We start from the raw sequence: 20,563 nt of genomic DNA, 5'->3' as shown, positions 1-20,563 counted from the left end.
GGAGTAAATGAACCACGCTGGACTTGACATAAATATAAACTGATGTGTGTAATAGATTTTGCTGGGCCATAGAGCCCAAAACCATTCGGCATTTAGTACAACAGCAAGAGCAAAAACAAAAAAAAAAAAAACAACACAATACTGGCGGTGCGGATTTTGTAATTGTATTTGTTATTGCTGTTGTTGTTATTGATGGTGGTTCTCTCACAGGGTTCTTATTTTCCGGTTTGCATACAAAAAAATTCATTCACGAAGTATGGGTGTGTTTGTATGAAAATACAAATGTGCAGAACTCATACTCTCTCATGCTCTCACCATTATTCTTGCTCTTCCTCTCTCTCTATCTCACTGTCTTTATTTTGAAAGCAATTTTGCTTTTTAATCGTTGAGAAGTGATGATGAGCAAGAGAGATGAGAGGAAATGGTATTGCATGCATTTGACAAGCGATAATGATCAATCAACCCAACCACCCAACACTCATGATGATAGCAAAGGGAAAAACTGCTGTTGTCTGTAGAGTTGCCATAGTTTAAATTATTGGGGTTAATTATATGATAAGACGCAGGTTGGCATAATAGAAAATTCAAATGGAAATGGTAAAAACTGATGTTTATAAATGTGAATTTGATCGAATAAGACAGGCATGAAATTTTCATGTTGCAACTGAACTATTTTGTGGGAAGTTCGAATTAAGTAAATCCTTCATTCGTTTAAAATGTTTCCCCCATCTTTTCCGTTTATTTAAATAACGTATACATATAAATTATTAACTGTGTTACTAAGTTTATACAGGAATATTTGTCAAATTCGAAATGAGCTTACATGCCGCCAAAAGCACCCTGAAACAAAAGCCAATGAAAATTTCTACATACACTCAAAAAAAGTGAACCCTATGTGGTTCATTTTTATACCCCACACTTTGTCATTCCGCTTGTAACGCATCGAAATAGTGGCCTAAACAAAAAAATATATATGTTAACATCAACAACATTGTTGGTTTCGTGTTGCAACTTGAACCAAATAGCAGAGCGCATCGAACTTGTTACCTAAATTCGATTGAAACATGAGCCTCATAATAAAGTGCAACGAACTTACTCAAATTCGATCGCTAAAAAATAAAGAGTTGATTAACTTGGTTTGGAATATTGCTGACACGCAAATAAAAACTAAACAAGACACTGCCATTGTTTTTGTTTTAAATAAATGGAAAATTTAAATTAATAGTCCATAGTAGTTAAACATGGAAAAAGTAAAGATTAAATAGTTTTATAATTAACCCACAACACAATTTCTATAAATGACGCCACACGTTGGGCGTCCATCGAACTTAGGTAAGCAAGTTCGATGTGCTCTGCGTTAACATACATATTCTTGATCGTGGTCCGTCCGTCCATTTATTGAAATCGTGCGAACGAAACAAGCTATCGGCTTGAAACTTGTAATTGAGCCATAACGGGCCCATATAAACAGATCTCCATAATTGACTTCTAGAGCTTCTTGGAGGAGCAAATTGTATCCTATTCGCTTGAAGAGAGAACATAACATTGGGCCTGGAGGGATCTATGCACTTGTTTTCTTCTAAATAAGAAATGTTTTATTAAACATCAGACTTTTTTGTGTATAGAAGTTTTATTAAACATCCGATTTTTTTATGTATCGCAATAGTTTATCCCCTCTGATGATATTTCTGATTGTTTAAATAGGTTAGGTTAGGTGGCAGCCCGATGTATCAGGCTCACTTAGACTATTCAGTCCATTGTGATACCACATTGGTGAACTTCTCTTTTATCACTGAGTGCTGCCCGATTCCATGTTAAGCTCAATGACAAGGGACCTCCGAACGGCGTTCCACATTACAGTGAAAGCACTTAGAGAAGCTTTGAAACCCTCAGAAATGTCACCAGTATTACTGAGGTGGGATAATCCACCGCTGAAAAACTTTTTGGTGTTCGGTCGAAGCAGGAATCGAACCCACGACCTTTAGTATGCAAGGCTGGCATGCTAACCATTGCACCACGGTGGCTCCCATTGTTAAAATGCTTCTCTAAGAGGTTTCACCGTAAAGAAAGTCCCTCGTCTAACGGACCACCACTATACCTAACCTAGATTAGGTGTAGTGGCAGCCCGATGCATCAGGCTCACTTAGACTATTCAGTCCATTGTAATACTACAGTGGTTAACTTCTCTCTTATCAATGAGTGCTGCCCGATTCCATGTTAGGCTCATATTGAGCCCTAATATCCATCAAAGCACTCAATTAAAACCTTCTGGCAACTCTGCCATCTTTGCATTGTACTGCTCAATTTGAAAAGCATTGCTCTTTTGCCTCCTTTCGTCTCTGGGTGCGAGAAAACACACTTCGGGTTTTCATGTGTTTAAACTTATTTGTATTTTCATTAGAATTTTTGCGGTTTGTTTGCTGTTGTCATACAACCAAAGAATCAAGCGACGACGAGTTCACCCCTGAAAATGGGTCTTATTAAAAAATGCCTCACCATATCGTCGCCGTCATTCGTGTATAGTGCAAGAACACATAAGAATAGTAGTTTTCACTTGGCGCGCTCTCATTTATATACTTTCTTTCCAGCCAACATTCGCATAGTATCATATCATCATCCTCGCCATCAAAAAGCCACCACATAACATACAGCACGACACAAGTATCAAATATGGCATTATGATGATATTTTGACGATGGTGATGGCACAATGATGACTCACTCCAGGAAGGATGTTTATTTTTACTTCATCAACATAATGTTGGTAGCGCGGCTACTATTGCTTGCCTGACTGTTTGTCTGTCTGCCTGCCAGTAAGAGCAAAGTTTTCACAATTTCTGTAAAATTGAAATTTGAAATGTGTGCATGTGTATCGCATAAACCATACGAGAAGTTATTAACGTTTAGCAAGCATTTTGTTATGTGGTTCCACCAGTTTGTTGTATTTTAATGTGTGCATTGAGTTATATGTGATTATAAGTTGTTGTTGTTTTTGTTGTTGAGGGAGTGTTGTTAAATTGGAAAATGGGTTTGGTTTTTGTTTTTCACTTTTGTTTTTGTGGGGAGTGCATATAAGGTAGAGCGAGAGTGAAAGAGAGAAGTTCCCTAATGTAACTGTTACTAGGTATTCTTAATGTTCGATGTCGAAAAAGAGGTAAAAGTTGTGATGAGTGACACGAAGATGGGAGAGTAGTATAAAATATCTATACAACACCCTGCCGCCAGTGTGTCAGTGCTTAAAAGCATTTGTGCTCTGACATTGTACGACGACGTTGTGGTGGCGATGTCTATAAGTCCATCGGAATTGGGTCAAGGACGGGTTGAAAAATAGAAGAAAGAATGAGATATTTTTACATGTGTACACATTTTTGACTTTTCACTCTCATGAAGTATTTAGAGTACACACATAGTTTAGCATATGTCTGAAGGGATACATTTCTTTTTTGCACTCAACAATGTTGGTTTGTATCCTCTTTTTCCCAAGAGTTGAAATTTATTGTTTGTATGTGTGACGATGTACTCCCGCTACTTCAACTTGAGACACGAATTCTGTTATGGAGTGGAAAAAGAGGAAGAAAAACGGGAATGTTTTTTTTTTAAGCACACATATATACACAAAATTCCTCCACAACCTTGATACTGTATCTTGCATATATTCTTGATCATAAAAAAAAATATTAAATAATAAAGATCGCTTAAAGAATTATTGTCCATGGAGCTGAAAATGGAGCGAAATGATGCGTAATAAAAAAATCACGCATATTCTGCAACAAGACCCCAAATTTAATCTTGTATGAATCCTTTACAAATTATTACCAACACCAAAACAGTTGCGAATCTTGTTCTCAAGATGTGAAGATGACATTCTTAACACAACAAATTGCCATGAACAGTCAGTTAATGTTTTTATTTCTTCTTTTAAATTGGATTCAATGGCCAATGACATCACATAAAAAAGGCTGACTGACTGGATTGATGATTGTTGGTGGGTGACTCATTGCTAAGCTATGGTTACCTCCAATGTTAATCATGTGCTAAAGTTGACACTTTCTGGTGAATTCTTAGTTGAATGGGTGATAAACACGATTTGTATCTGTAAAGTAAGCATTTACAATACAAAAAATTGCCATTCACAATTCGCACACATCTACTGACAATTAACATGTGAAAACTCATTTTAATTAGCATTGTTATAGGCATGTGTTATAGAAGAATACAGGCAAATATAAATAATGGGAACAAATTATAAAAAAGGCAATGAAAATAAAATGTTTGTAATTAGAATTTTGTTTAGGTTTGGAAAGAAATTTTATTGTCTAGTGGTTACATTTAAATATCTAATACGAGGATCGTCCGATAAGTACTTTCCGCGTAAACATTTCGGAAATCATACACGGTCCAGCGATCCTAAAACTTTTTAAATACGTTCAAGCCCCGCTCCTTGGAGGGGATGACTTTCTCATTCGACTGATATTTGTACCCATCGAGTGGCTTTTTTACCGTTGGAATATGACCTTTTTTGGTTCTTTTGTAAAAAAAAACAGACACCAGTTCGAAAAGGCTTCGAATTCTGTGCCGCGCCTAATGGCAAATTGAAGGCATTTTCAGCACTGCCGACCAAGGCGAGTACTGCGATTGCCCTTAAAAGCAGAGTTGCATATGCTGTTGACGGTGACTTGAAAAATGAATGATGGTGACTTGAATTAATGAAAATTTAATCATTTCAATGTTTTTATCCCTAATTTATGCCAATAAAATACATATATGCACAGAAATAAGGAACACTCGAGGATGTTGTTTTTATTTTATTATTTTTCTTTTCATTTTACATTCACCCGGTTTGCTCAATTGATTTTTTTTCTGTCCGTTAAAGTTATATCATAAAAAAAGAATAGACCATAAGTTGTCCTGGGGAAAATCAGGAGAATACTAAGTTTGGGCAGAGCTTCATAACCCAACATGTTAAATTTGACTCTGGCGAGAGATGTAATAGGGTTTTCTTTTTGCATTTTTCTCGGAAAATGTACTTCTTAGATTCTTAAAAAAAAAACATGTATATACGGCCGTAAGTACGCCCAGGCCGAATCTTATGTACCCTTCACCATGATTTGCATAGAAACTTGTACTAAAGACTGTCATCCACAATCGAATTGCTTGAGTTGGGGCAAGGTATCTTTATACTTCTTAACACCGACTTCCCAATTGTAAGTTAGTCCATACGGGGTATATATTAAACAAAAACTTAAATACGTAAATAATAATAACAAAATTTTCTATAGAAATAAAATTTTGACAAATAAAATTTTGACAAAATTTTCTATAGAAATAAAATTTTGACAAAATTTTCTATAGAAATCAAATTTGACAAAATTTTCTATCGAAATAAAATCTTGACAAAAATTTCTATAGTAATAAAATTTAGACAAAATTTTCTATAGAAATAAAATCTTGTCAAAATGTTGTATAGTAATAAAATTTAAAAAAAAAATTCTATAGTAATAAAATGTTGACAAAATTTTCTATAATAATAATTATGGACCGATATGGACCAATTCCTGCATGTTTGTCAGAGACCATACTAACACCACGTACCAAACTTTTTTGAATTTTGCTCATCCATGAGGCTCCGGAGGTCAAATCTGGAGATCGGTTTATATGGGGGCTATATATAATTATGGACCGATGTGGGCCAATTTTTGCATGGTTGTTAGAGACCATATACTAAATTTCACCATGTACAAAATTTCAGCCGGATCGGATTTGCTTCTCTTAGAGGCTCCGCAAGCCAAAATTTGGTTTATATGTGAGCGTCGGTTTATATGGGGGCTATACGTAAAAGTGGTCCGATATGGCCAATTTGCAATACCATCCGACCTACATCAATAAAAACTACTTGTGCCAAGTTTCAAGTCGATAGCTTGTTTCGTTCGGAAGTTAGCGTGATTTCAACATGCTTAGATCGACTCAGAATTTCACCACGAGCCAGAATATATATACTTTATGGGGTCTTAGAGCAAACGGAATGACAAAGTTAATATACCCCCTATGGTGTAGGGTATAAAAAGTACGAAAAGGGTTCGAATTCTGTTGTGAAAATAGTGCCACAGCAGTGCTACGATTGCCTTGTTTGCTCCTTTGAATTCTATTCTGCCCACATTCTGTACAATGAAAAATGAAGGTAAACATTTTTTTCAGAAAAGAAAACAAACAAGTATTGAAGCCTATGTGGACATACGGTCTACAACTATGGGGTTGTGCTAAAAATCAAGACATAGATATGATTCAAAAATTTCAAAACAGAGTGTTGAGAGAAATAGTGGACGCTCCGTGGTAAAGGGTGATTCTTTTGAGGTTAGGATTTTCATGCATTAGTATTTGACAGATCACGTGGGATTTCAGACATGGTGTCAAAGAGAAAGATGCTCAGTATGCTTTGACATTTCATCATGAATAGACTTACTAACGAGCAACGCTTGCAAATCATTGAATTTTATTACCAAAATCAGTGGCAGAAAATCCGCTTTTTTATCGACAAATTTTGTTCAGCGATGAGGCTCATTTCTGGTTGAATGGCTACGTAAATAAGCAAAATTGCCGCATTTGGAGTGAAGAGCAACCAGAAGCCGTTCAAGAACTGCCCATGCATCCCGAAAAATGCACTGTTTGGTGTGGTTTGTACGCTGGTGGAATCATTGGACCGTATTTTTTCAAAGATGCTGTTGGACGCAACGTTACGGTGAATGGCGATCGCTATCGTTCGATGCTAACAAACTTTTTGTTACCAAAAATGGAAGAACTGAACTTGGTTGACATGTGGTTTCAACAAGATGGCGCTACATGCCACACAGCTCGCGATTCTATGGCCATTTTGAGGGAAAACTTCGGAGAACAATTCATCTCAAGAAATGGACCGGTAAGTTGGCCACCAAGATCATGCGATTTGACGCCTTTAGACTATTTTTTGTGGGGCTACGTCAAGTCTAAAGTCTACAGAAATAAGCCAGCAACTATTCCAGCTTTGGAAGACAACATTTCCGAAGAAATTCGGGCTATTCCGGCCGAAATGCTCGAAAAAGTTGCCCAAAATTGGACTTTCCGAATGGACCACCTAAGACGCAGCCGCGGTCAACATTTAAATGAAATTATCTTCAAAAAGTAAATGTCATGGACCAATCTAAGGTTTCAAATAAAGAACCGATGAGATTTTGCAAATTTTATGCGTTTTTTTTTTTTTAAAAAGTTATCAAGCTCTTAACAAATCACCCTTTATATAAGGAACAACGATCTGCATAGGGATCTGAATATAAAAACAGTGAGAGAAGAAATCTATCATCAAGCAGAAGCGCATGAAATGAGACTGTTAAGTCACAAAAATGAAGAGATACCACATATAATACAACATATATCTAACCGAAGACTTCAGAGATATAAACCACTTGATTTGAAATTTCGATTCAATCAACAAGGCACAATATGATACTTTAACTCTGTAAATTTTCATATCAATATTAAAAAACTACTAGTTAGTCCCTTTGTAAATAGACTAGTTGTAGTATTATAACTTAAACAATCTATTTTTAATGTTTAAGAATAAAAACAAAAAAGAAAAGAAAACACCATAAGTCAGTATTCATCCCTGCCAACAATTTCCACGTCGAAAGCAATCGTATACGATATCTAAATCTCATCGGAAAAGCGCCGTCGCTAGTTCCTAAATTAAAGCTTTGATATGATATCTTTACTATGCGCCTATTTTGAAACATTTAGCAGGAATGGGGATTAGTTGAGTTTCGCCACTATTCTCCACTTGTGGCGATTCTGGTTAGTGCTAGCTTGAAGACTAATGCACTCCCACTGTGCTACCGAAGGCCAGCTGAGCACATTGACCCTGCCAAAATTTTTTGAATTTGACGGCACTTCTGAGAATCCCCAAGTTACTACAAAAATGTTTCACATGAGTGCAATTATTAGGTGCCTTTGAGATAAATTTAGAACGACGCCAATAAGAGCCCCTTCAAACAATCAGAAAAAGTGCATTTTCTCGATGGAGGCAGCGTGTCTGGAAAAATATCTGAAAAACAATCACTTTATTCCATTTGGAAAGTCAAAAATTGTTCACCAATATACCTTTCACAATTTTACGCATAGTAACAATGTTTTCAGCACTTCATTTTTTTTTTATTTAAATAAATTATAATAAGGTATTTGCGCTTGGTGTTTCACAAAATATAAAATGACTCTTCTAAGAATAGCGATGGAAAAATACTTTCATGTACATTTTGTACTTTTTGATATGCTTCCCCCATCAGAGTTGGCGATTGTTGTAGTGTCATTTACGAGTCTGTGGTAGCGATGAGGAAGAAATGGAACTTTGAAATGCTGGCAGGGGAGGAACCAGTCTACAATCTCAAACAGGTGCAAACCCTGCCAACATTTTTTGAATTTGGGGGCGCTTCTGAGAATCCCCACTACGTCGAAAACAATCATATACGACATCAAAAACTCGTCGGAAAAGCGCCGTCACTATTGAGAAGTTGTACCACGCCAAGTTACTACGAAAAAGTTTCTCATCAGTGCAATTATTAGGTGCCTATTTAGATCAATTTCGAAGGGCGCCAATAAGAACCCCTGCAAACTATCAGAAAAAGTGCATTTTAAGGTAATTGTAGAAGAATCATTGTGGTCAAGTAAAACACGATTGTGTAGATGTTTATTGATTTGATTAAACATTTATAATTTCTTATAAATATAACATTTTTCGGTTTATCTCATCACATTTAACATAATTTTTTGCATTAATAAAAGAATGATGTTGAGTTTTAAGTAGCAAGTTACATATTGCAGCGTCTATCAGCCAGCTTGTTTATTTTCGATGGAGACAGCGTGCCTGGAAAAATATTTGAAAAACGATCACTTTATTCTATTTGGAAAGTCGAAAATTGTTCACCATATACCTTTCACAATTTTAAGCGTAATATCTATGTTTTCAGAACTTTATTTTCGTTTTTATTTAAATAAAATATAACAAGCTGGTTGCGCTTGGCGTTTCACAAAAAATAAAATGGCAAAATAGTACTGATGGCAAAATACTTTCATGTACATTTTGTACTTTTTGATATGCTTCCCCCATCACAGTTCGCGATGGTTGTGGTGACATTTACGAGTCTGTGGTAGCGATGAGGATGAAATGGAACTTTGAAATGCTGGCAGGGAATGTTCTTTTACACATTTGCTGGTTTCAAACGATTTTGAAAGTTGACTATGTATCAATAACTAAATGGCTTTTATTTTTTCCTCAAAATGAGGTAAATTTTTTCCTAAATAAACGCACACTGCAATACGACAGAAAATATACATACGTCTTTTGTTACGTTTATTGAATAACTAACGCGAATTGCTAGTAGTAAACAGTCTGGCCACTCTCATTGCTAAAACATTTGATAAGGCAATACCGTCTTTGTTTTGACATTTCTCAATGTTTTTTAATGCGAAGTGTTTTAAGCCGCAATTTCACAAATAATTTGGATTACTACTAAACAAATTGAGAACAATCTTAGTAAGTTAATTCGTTCAAAGTGGCAGGCAACAATGAAGAGACTGAGAAAAGTGAAATTAAAGAAGATCCACTCGAGGAAGAGAGAAATGGTCTCGTGAGAGAAGTGGGAAATCAAGCGGTTTGGAGTTTATCATCATGCAAACCCGGTATGTCGGTCAATAAACTAGACAAGAAACATAGTTGATAATTAACTCTTTAATTTCTAAATAAAACATTTTTAGGCTTTGGTGTGGAACGTCTACGTGACAACATCATGGACACCTATTGGCAGTCAGATGGTCAGCTCCCACATTTGGTCAATATACAATTTCATCGAAAAACAAATATTAGTCAAATTTATATATACACCGATTATAAATTGGATGAAAGCTATACTCCCTCCCGCATTTCAATAAGAGCTGGCTCCCATTTCAATGATTTACAAGAACTGCAAATAGTTGACTTGAATGAACCCACCGGTTAGTTAAATTGTTCCATTGTAGAATTTTAAGTCTATGGTATGCCATATCGAAATTTAGTGACTTTAAGAACGATTTTAAGAATTAACAGTTTCGACTTTAATGATATTTGACTTGGCATATGATAAATAAAATTTTTGTAATTAATTTTCATTATTTATGATCAGGTTGGGTCACCATACCTATTAAGGATGGCAGCGTGAAATGCATTCGTACATTTATGCTTCAAATCGCTGTTATATCCAACCACCAAAATGGCCGTGATACCCATATGCGTCAAATACGTATACATGCTCCCGTCGAAGATCGTCATTATCCTTTGGAACTGTTTGGTAAATTTAGTACCGTAAATTTTCAGAAATTTGCTACTTTACGTTAAAATAAAATAAATATTAAAGAAAATACAAAATGTTTTTTAGCCTGTTTCTACATCACTATTTATATTATCCAGATTCTTCATTAACAGCTGTGTTTTGTTAATGGATGAGAGGGAATGGGTGTTAGTAGAGTTTCGTGCCTAATCTCTACTAGTGGTTCTGCTGGTTAGTGCTATTTATAGCTTTTTTGTTGGTGTTAGTGAAGCTTTATATCTCCCCTCTTTTTTAGACTTGTTTTTATTTATATAATTGATGTGCGACCGGTCGTTTTTTGCGACCATGTGCGACCCTCGAATTTTTGCCATTGTCACGGAAATTGAATCCGAAGGCCACGTATGGTCACTTTGGTTATATTTCCCTGTTGAGCATAATTTCAAAAAGGAAAAATCCCTTACAATTTGAATCGTCTCAATTCGCGTTGGTGGTTCGTGGCATCGCACAAAACACATTCCTTAGTGCTCCGTCAATTACAAGTTTTTGGTTTTATTTAAACTACGGAAGCTTTTAATCTAAAACTTGCGTTAATATTCTCTTCCATAGTGATTTTAAATTATCATCCACAGTTCGCTAATTATGAGAAAATCCGAATATTGTGATTTGCCACTACGAATATTGAAACATGTTAATTTGTTTCTTGCATTTATTGTGAACTGAACCAAGCCAAACATAGCAATTTATGGAATAGCAAATAAAAAACGGTTGATTTGTATCCATGATTTAATTATTGAGTTGCATTAACCAAGTTGTTACTCTTGAATCAATCAATCAATGTTTGGTCACTCAACGTTTTGGTCTCGTTTCAAGCCAATTGCAAAGATATTTATTTCTTGAGTATTCTTAATAATCATTTAGCTTATGGGTTGATTAAAAACAGTTCGTGCTAATAATTTTGTCTTGTCATTTGTAGGAATCTATTCTAGAAAATTTCTTAAGATTGCTCTTCCGATTTACAAATATGGTTGCCCAATTTTGTAAAGAAATTCTTAAAACGGCTACACTGGCATTGAGTGTAAGATCAGAAATGAACTTTTCCAATGAGTGTAATGGTGGGTACCACAGACTGTGAAAAAATATAACAATATAAAAGGTATGGTGGGTACTAAGTTCGAGTTTAGCCGTTAAAGTCAAAATTGAATCAGAAAAACAAGATTACAAGTATACCTCTTTTATTCAAAATTTGTTATGACTTGATGGGGAATAGCCCAAAGCAACTTTTCATAAAGTTTATTTTCGATAAAATGGATTATTAAGAAAAAGTAATCATGAAAAAATGGAAATTTTAGCGGCTAAATGTGGCTATTAAGTTCTAGTTTAGCCGCTAAAATCGCAATTTTTTTACTATTACTTTTCTTACTTAATCCACTTTAAGGAATACAAACTTTGTGAAAATTTGCAGTGGGCTATTTCACATGAAGTTATAATAAAATTTGCAACAAATATGTGTAAAATTGTATGCCTTTTTTAGTGATTTAGTTTTCACTTTAGTGAAAAAATTACAATTTTAGCGGCTAAACTCGAACTTAATACCCACCTTAAGTTCGAGTTTAGCGGCCAAAATCAAAAATAAATCTATTAAAGCAGTATAACTTTATGATTTGGTTGGTAAATTTTATTATAACTTGTTGGGGGAACGTCCAAAGCAACAATTGAAAAAGTTTATTTTCTTTAAAATAAAAAAAGTAACCGAGAAAAATGGCTGTTTTAGCGCGATAAAGCCAACTTAATGCTGGCCTTAAGATTGGACCAATATTCAACGACGACCTCTATTCGGTATCGTCTAAAATGTAAGTGCGCCATCTTGTTACATACATCTTTGCCGATTGCTTTTGTGTTTTCGTTGGCAACACTAGTTCGATCTTATTTAATTTAGATACGCCCTGTCATTGCAGTGTTTGAGTCGCCCTGTGATTTAACAATCAGCTGTTCAGTAATTCAGAATATTTTCCTTGCTGCATGTTCACGTTCCATGTTTTGATTGGATAACTCCAAAAATGAGCCGGCTTTTGAGGGCAGCTTGCACGGTAATTGCTCCAAATTTAAGGAGTAATACACATCTGTTAAGTAGAACTGTGAGGGATTTCTCCACAGGTTTTGCTAGGAAGGTAATAATACATATCTTTTTTTAAATAGTTTTTAAACCGACTATTTCACAATGAATTAATTAAAACTAAAAAAGATAAATTAGAAATCCAATATAATGTTTAAATTGTCACATTTTTGTAGCCTTTGCTTAAACCAATTACGTTTAAGCCACCCACAATTCGTGTATGTCATAGCCAACAAGTATCGGTGGCCCGTGGAGACAAAGCTGTAGGAAAATGGCTTATTGTATGTGGCGGTATGGTCTATTTGGCGGTTGTACTTGGAGGAGTCACACGTTTAACAGAGTCCGGTCTATCTATGGTCACATGGAAACTTCTGGGTGAAAGGTTTCCAAGGAGTCAAGCAGAATGGGAAGAAGAATTTCGTTTGTATCAGCAATATCCGGAATTCAAAATGTAAGTAAAGCATTCCACTAGCAATTGGAAACATAACAATTACACAATGTAATCGTTGCATTAAATATTCATTAAAGGAAAAACCAAAACATGACCGTCGACGAATTTCGCCGAATATTCTGGATGGAATATATGCATCGCATGTGGGGTCGTGCTATTGGAGCTGTTTTCCTCTTGCCTGCTGCATATTTTTGGAGAAAAGGTCATCTAAATTCCACGACTAAGAAATTTGTTCTGCTCATGGGAACACTTATAGGTTGTCAAGGTCTGATGGGATGGTACATGGTAAAATCGGGCCTAGAAAATCGTTTTGATGATGTCAATGATGTACCACGAGTATCCCAACACCGCTTGGCCATGCATTTAGGTGCCGCATTTGTTTTGTACACCCTCTTTTTGTCACAGGGCTTAAAGAAAATCTTGCCCGCCGAAGAGTTTGTAGCAAACAGCATGAAAACAATACGTTTCAAACGTTTTGCTTATGCAGCCAAAGGCCTTATTTTCTTGACAGCATTATCGGGAGCATTTGTAGCTGGTTTGGATGCTGGCTTAGTATATAATTCATTTCCCAAAATGGGCGATAATTGGGTACCAGATGATATTCTAGCCTTCAAGCCCATAAGCAAGAACATTACCGAAAATCCAACAACCGTGCAATTTAATCATCGCATTTTGGGAATTTCTACAGTGACCTTGGTAACAACAATGTGGATGCTTTCACGAGGTACCAGACTTCCCAGGAGAGCTTATTGGGCTATGAATTCAGCGGCATTTGTTGCATGGTTGCAAGTTACTTTAGGTATAAGTACACTTCTGACACATGTTCCAGTATCTCTGGCTGCGGCACATCAATCTGGATCTCTGTTGTTGCTCTCTTTTGCCGTTTGGTTATGTCATGAATTAAGGTTCTTAAAATATTTGCCCAAATAGATAGTTTTGTTGTTATTTAATAAAAAGTATTATCATTATTATCTTAATGGGATTTATATATAAGTTGCAGTTATAAGTTAATTATGTTTGCTATAAATAATATTGTATATATCGTTTGCTTTTAGAAGGCCCAATAAAGACCTTGGAAGAGATACGACAAAAAAATCAGTTAATTATGTTTATTATTCATTATCATACATTGATGTCTGTCTATTGATTTATAGTCTAACACCAATATTCAAAAACGATAAATTGAACTTTAAGCCTACTTCTTCCATACAAATTCCTTCGATAAACTGTTAATAAATTATATTGTATATGGACATAAAGCTTTATGCCTATATTCATAATAATTTACTGACAGTTTATTGTAGGAAGTTGTATGGTAATAGAGGTTTAAAGTTTACTTAGGGCGTTTTCGTTTCGCAAAAAATATGTTGCCCTGGTGTTACACTACTTTTTCCCGTATTGTATTTTCGCTCAAATAATAGTGTCATTCCAAAGTTATTGTTAATTCATAATATTGTGAGGGATACAGGATCCAAAATCTATGACAGCGTCCTTTATATTTGGCAATCAATTTCGAGAATGTTGCACCTTTTTCCCAATCGAAATCGCCATTAAACTTTTATGAGTATTGGGGTTATTTTTTCAGTCACATATCGCTTTAACAATAATTTTCTGTAGAAAGTGTGTCTCCTTGGACGCGTTGCTATACGTAAATTGAAAAGTGTACTCGAAAAGGTGGATTCACATATTCCTACAGGAAAAATTTCTTGTTTCCACGGAAGATTTCCTGTGAAAAAATGTGTGTACAAAACTTTTTAATAGGATGAGTCTCCTCCAAGGCCGTAGCCAGGATTTTAATTCGGGGGGGGGGTTCAACTTAAAAAAAAAATATTCATATAATCTCATGTGTAGAAAATTTTATTTATGCATAGGTATGTATACAATATTTTTATACCCTAAACTACATAGGGGTTATTATACCCTAAACCAAAAAATGTGCCTACCAGAAATATTGATTTTAGACCCCATAAAATATATACCGATCGACTCAGAATCACCTCCTGAGTCGATCTAGCGCTTGGTGTCCATCCGTCTGTCCATGTATTTGTTGTTCACAGGATTCCGGTCGCAATTATTAACCGATTTTGATGAAATTTGGTACAGGGAGTTTTTTGGCACAAGGACTAACGCTATTGAATTTGGAAGAAATCGAATCAAATTTAGATATAGCTCCCATATATGTATCGCCCGATTTCGACAAATGGGGTCACGTTGTGCTTTTTTTTTTTCAAACGGATCGTCACCAAATTTGGCAAAAGGTAATCTTTTTTACCGCCCTTCAAGTCTGAAAAATTTCATCCAAATCGGTTCAGATTTAGATATAGCTCTCATATATATGTATCGCCCGATTTTCCCAAATTTGGCCACAAAACCCTAATTTATCAACCGATCTTACTCAAAGTTAGCTAAATGTAATCTTCCATAGCATTAACTATATGTGTAAAAAATCATCGAAATCGGTTTAGATTTAGCTACAGCTCCCATATATATGTACCGCCCGATTTTTCTAAATTCGGCCATAAAACCCTTATTTATCAACCGATCTTACTCAAAGTTGGCTAAATGTAATCTTCTATAGCACTAACTATATGTGCGAAATATCATCGAAATCGGTTCAGATTTAGATATAGCTCGCATATATATGTATAGCCCGATTTTCCCAAATTTGGCCATAGAACCCTTATTTACTAACCGATATTACTCAAAGTTGGCTAGATCCATTCCACTATAGTACTAACGGTATTTGCAAAATTTCATCAAAATCGGTTCAGATGTAGATATAGCTCCCATATATGTATCGCCCGATTTTGAAAAATTCACCCCTAATAACCTTATTTTTGACCGTAGAGGCCTCATTTCTTAACTGATATTTCTCAAATTTTGAACAAGGTAACCTTTTGTGATATTAATCAAACCCGCAAAATATTATGCAAATTGGTTCAGATTTAAATATAACTTCCATATATATACATCGCTCTATTTTCCCTAATTTGGCCATAGTACTCTTATTTATTAACCAATGTTACTCAAATTTTAAATTTTGATGTACTACCCGATCGTATTTATACGTACTTGTAGCTCTTACATAAGAATATTGCTCGATTTTTACAAATTTGGAGTTATTACCCACACTAATTGAACGATTTTCTCTTTTTTAATAATGGTGCAAAATAAACTATAGCTCCTAATATTAGACATTTCTGCTCAGATTGTGACACGACACCCATAAACATGTACCCCCCTTTATGTTCTCCAAAACCTATACCAATGATACCCCACAAATGCTTATGTTTACTAATTCAGTAGGGGTGGTTTAGGGTATGATATAGTCGGCCCCGTCCGATTTTCTACTTTACTCACGGGAGCCACCGTGGTGCAATGGTTAGCATGCCCGCCTTGCATACACAAGGTCGTGGGTTCGATTCCTGCTTCGACCGAACACTAAAAAAAGTTTTTCAGCGGTGGATTATCCCACCTCAGTAATGCTGGTGACATTTCTGAGGGTTTCAAAGCTTCTCTAAGTGGTTTCACTGCAATGTGGAACGCCGTTCGGACTCGGCTATAAAAAGGAGGTCCCTTGTCATTGAGCTCAGTGATTAGAGAGAAGTTCACCAATGTGGTATCACAATGGACTGAATAGTCTAAGTGAGCCTGATACATCGGGCTGCCACCTAACCTAACCTAACCTACTTTACTCACTGGTTATAATATTAAATTGAGCCGACGGGCTTTTTGGGCAGCAAATAAATCAATGACTTCTTCAGTCGGCACATTTATTCGGCGATGAACCGACATTAATGCCAATCCTTTGAGACTACTCTCGCTACTCGAATTTCTTAGATACGTCTTTAATCTCTTCATTGTTGAAAATGAACGTTCGGATGAGCACGTAGTAACTGCAGGGATGGAAAATGCAGTACTATAGTACTTTTTTCAAACCTTTTTCACCCCGGTCAGTACCGTAGTACCCCCGCGAATGATTTAGTATCTTTTGTGTAGACATTTTTGAGTCGATATCAGATTTATGGTACAATAGCTTTGACAAAATATTTTAATATTTTGAGAAAGTCTTTATCAACCTTATTTGCTAATAGTCTTTTACAAATATGGCAAAACAGACATGTTCATGTGGGAAGAAAATCTCGATTTTGTAAGACATAGTCAAAAACAGGATTTTATTGAACTTCAAGAAAGTTTTAGTCGAAAAAAGAATGCGATTCTATATTATCGATTTTTTATTTCGGTAGAAAATGTTGTCAAAATTTTATTTCTATATAGAATTTTTGCAAAAGTTTATTTTTATAGAAAATTTTGTCAAAATTTTATTTCAATTGAAAATTTTGTCAAAATTTTATTTCAATTGAAAATTTTGTAAAAATTTTATTTCTATAGGAAATTTTTTCAAAATTTTATTTCTATAGAAAATTTTGTCAAAATTTTATTTTCTTTAAAATTCAGTCTCTCGACAATAATCTTTCCGCTCAAAAAATACCTTTTTTGTACTTTCTTAAAAATTGTATTTTCCATCCCTGAGTAACTGGCAAAGTGACCAAAATTTTTAAAAGAATATGCACGTTTGGAAATATCTCTTTATTGCTTCCATCGCTGAATTAGGCAGGTTTTTTCGCAGGTTTTGCGCCATTTCATTTACACTTGTGTGTTTGGCTGTTTCGTTGTTGTTGCTATGGCCAAACAAAGCGAGTCATTTTCACAAAAAGAACAACAAACACACATAAAAAGCAGAAATACATTTTCCAAAAATGAAATTTGTGGTGCGAGAACAAAAATAATTTTTTTTTCGACCGTCGTTTGACGGGCTTTTCAACTAGTATTATAGGATTTGTGCAAGTTTTATAGGTAAGCGTTTTTCAAAATAAAACCTCCAGCTTTTCTTCAACATCTTCGATAAGATTTTTCTATGCAGCTAAAAATACATATTTATTTATATAAAAATATTCATTCATTTCGGGGGGGGGGTTTGATCCCCCTCATCCTCCCCTGAATACGGCCTTGGTCTCCTCAGAAACTTTTCTCTTGGGAAAAATTTCTCAACAGAAAAAATATCTAACCGGACACTTTTCTATAGGAAAATGCTTCCACAGATACTTTCTATAGGAAAATTGTCTTTACAGTCATTTTAAGGAAAAGGTCGAGGATAGGTGATAGGTGATAGGTGATTTCCATTGTCTTCTGAGAATCCCTACTACGTCGAAAACAGTCGTATACGATATCCAAAACTCCTCGGAAAAGCGCCGTCACTATTCAGAAGTTGTACCACGCCAAGTTACTACAAAAAAGTATCTCATGAGTGCAATTATTAGGTGCCCTTCTGGATACATTTAGAAGGACGCCAATAAGAGCCCCTTCAAACAATCAGACAAAGTGCATTTTAAGATAGTTGTAAAAGAATCATTGTTGTCAAGTAAAACACGATTGTTTAAATGTTTATTCATTTTATTAAACATTTATAAATTCTCATAAATATAACATTTATACGACTATCACATTACATTTAACATATTTTTATGCATTAATAAAAGGTTGATGTTGAGTTACAAGTTATAGCGTCTATCAGCCAGTGCTAATAATTGCACTCATGCGAGTGCAATACAACTTCTCAATAGTGGCGGCACTTTTGCGACGAGTTTTGGATATCGTATACGACTGTTTTCGACGTGGTGGGGATTCTCAGAAGTGCTGGCAAATTCAAAAATGTTGGCTGGAAAATAACATTGTGGAAAATTTTTTTATAAATTCAATATTATTAAAACTTTTGCTATTCGTGGACTGATAAAAATAAAATTTGAGAATTTTTTCTATAGAAATAAAATTTGGTGAAATTTTTCTGTAGAACTAAAATTTGACATAATTTTTTATAAATTCAATGTTATTCTATTTCAAATATAGTCCATTAGGGCTGAGCTCAGGCTGCCATCGGCAGGTGAGGGATCGCTGGACGACTTCTAAGGTCAGCTGTGAAAAAAAAGCACCAAGAGCGGCGAAGATTGAGGATGTGCTATAAAAAGGCAATTATATCGGAGGCGATCGGATGCCGGCATTAAGTACTCATCCTCCCTATAACATAGATAGGTGCAGTAAGGGGAGTGATGTCCCCGTAGACTTCCTAATCAAATAAGGACAATGTTGGAATGACATTGACATGGAATAACGGATATGGACTTTGATTTGGAACTATGGAACGGAATAGAAGCAACGAGCCGACAGTTTTGGTATTCTGTTACCTGAGTAGATGGGAGTGAAATCTCAGGGAAATGACTTTCAGGTTAATGTCACAATTGTGCCCGTCCCGTTAAACAATTGGCAGGGTTTGGAGAACGCTTTGTGTAACGTAACCATTAAGTTGGCAATGTAGACCTGTTGATACGAGATCCAGATTAGCGCCCGACCTGGCTCTGAACACAAGTATCCATGAGGTTTTGTGTCAATTCTCGCGAGGACCTCACTGCTTGCATAGGGACCCTCGGGGTCACTCCAAAGGGCACCTACATTATCGGACACAGACAACGGTTTCAAGTAGGGACTTATATCGCATGGACACTCCAACTCCAATGTATCTTTGGAAGAAGTTCCAAGGTACTCCGTTCCTCGACAAATGCGGTACGTCCCAGACACTGCGAAACTCCGAACAACTCCAGAGATGACCTAAAAGAGAGAAGTAAATAATTCCTCGAGGATATTTCCGAACTACTGCTCGCCAAAGCAGGAGTACATAGTAAAAATGAGACTATCAGAAGAAGAGGCCCTAGCGAAATGTCAGTCAGTACTTCAAAAGATGAAAGCAGCGATAGACAGGCAAAAGAAAATTAGTGAGGATGTTCAAAACTTTGGTAGATTTTTGGTAAAATGTTCCTAAAATTATCTTTGACACGAGTGGCATCCGTGCCCAGGACTCCCTCCCACTGAACCAAATTGGCCTATTGAAAAGTACATTAATTAAGAAAAAGAAAATTATATCATTATGCATAAATTATTATTAGATATGTTATCAGCATCTGAATCACAACAAAACTTCGGCCGACTTACGATTTTATAATGACTTCAACCTAGACTTGATTTGTATCTCTTTTTTTGGCTTTCTTCAAAATCTCAAAATTTGCATATACACAGGTTTATATTGTGTAGCAATTATTTATGTTTTGATTATACAAAATGAAGACGTGCGCTTAAAATGTATACTAATTGTCTACAACAGAATTATATAGACCATTTCTTTCAAATTTAATTTATTCATAAAATATAGTCTCTTGACAGATTTATGGATTTATTATTTAATTTGAAAGAAAAGGGAACAATTGGTGAATTTTTATTTTTGACTTTATTGAATAATAACTAGGTTCTTGTTCATACAGAATTCCCAGAAATTATTAATTTTCATAAAATATTGTATATAATCTGTCATTTATTTCAAGATTCTAAGAACTATTAATAATTCATTTGACTTATTTTTTATTTTAATCTGTCTTTTTTAATCTATGGCTATCACTCAACAATTTGTGGGTGTTGGAAAATGATATTTAAAAAAAAAAATATATATATATATATATAATAATAATACTAGCAGAGTTATAAACAGGTTTTGTCATTATATATAGATGCTTTGATCGGTATGATGTAGTAACATTAGCTTAATAACTTATTCACCCATTTGTTTATG

General features: G+C 35.2%; 2 protein-coding genes across 2 annotated transcripts; both read left to right on the top strand.

Annotated features, from left to right (window-relative positions):
- The first annotated feature begins 9,459 nt into the window (after positions 1 to 9,459).
- On the top strand, positions 9,460 to 10,422 carry APC10 (anaphase-promoting complex subunit 10). Its single transcript, XM_075313628.1, has 3 exons — positions 9,460 to 9,701; positions 9,777 to 10,013; positions 10,181 to 10,422. The coding sequence occupies exons 2-3, from the start codon at positions 9,809 to 9,811 to the stop codon at positions 10,390 to 10,392; spliced, it is 417 nt and encodes a 138-aa protein (XP_075169743.1). The 5' UTR covers positions 9,460 to 9,701; positions 9,777 to 9,808; the 3' UTR covers positions 10,393 to 10,422.
- Positions 10,423 to 12,305: 1,883 nt separating this feature from the next.
- LOC142241802 (heme A synthase COX15) lies at positions 12,306 to 13,983 on the top strand. The gene is made up of 3 exons (XM_075313627.1): positions 12,306 to 12,492; positions 12,614 to 12,888; positions 12,966 to 13,983. Exons 1-3 carry the CDS (start codon positions 12,382 to 12,384, stop codon positions 13,816 to 13,818), a joined length of 1,239 nt encoding a protein of 412 aa, XP_075169742.1. The 5' UTR covers positions 12,306 to 12,381; the 3' UTR covers positions 13,819 to 13,983.
- Positions 13,984 to 20,563: the final 6,580 nt, after the last annotated feature.

The sequence above is a fragment of the Haematobia irritans genome, chromosome 5 (assembly GCF_050003625.1).
Source record: "Haematobia irritans isolate KBUSLIRL chromosome 5, ASM5000362v1, whole genome shotgun sequence".
Lineage (NCBI taxonomy): Eukaryota > Metazoa > Arthropoda > Insecta > Diptera > Muscidae > Haematobia > Haematobia irritans.
This window is presented reverse-complemented; position numbering and strand designations above follow the sequence as displayed.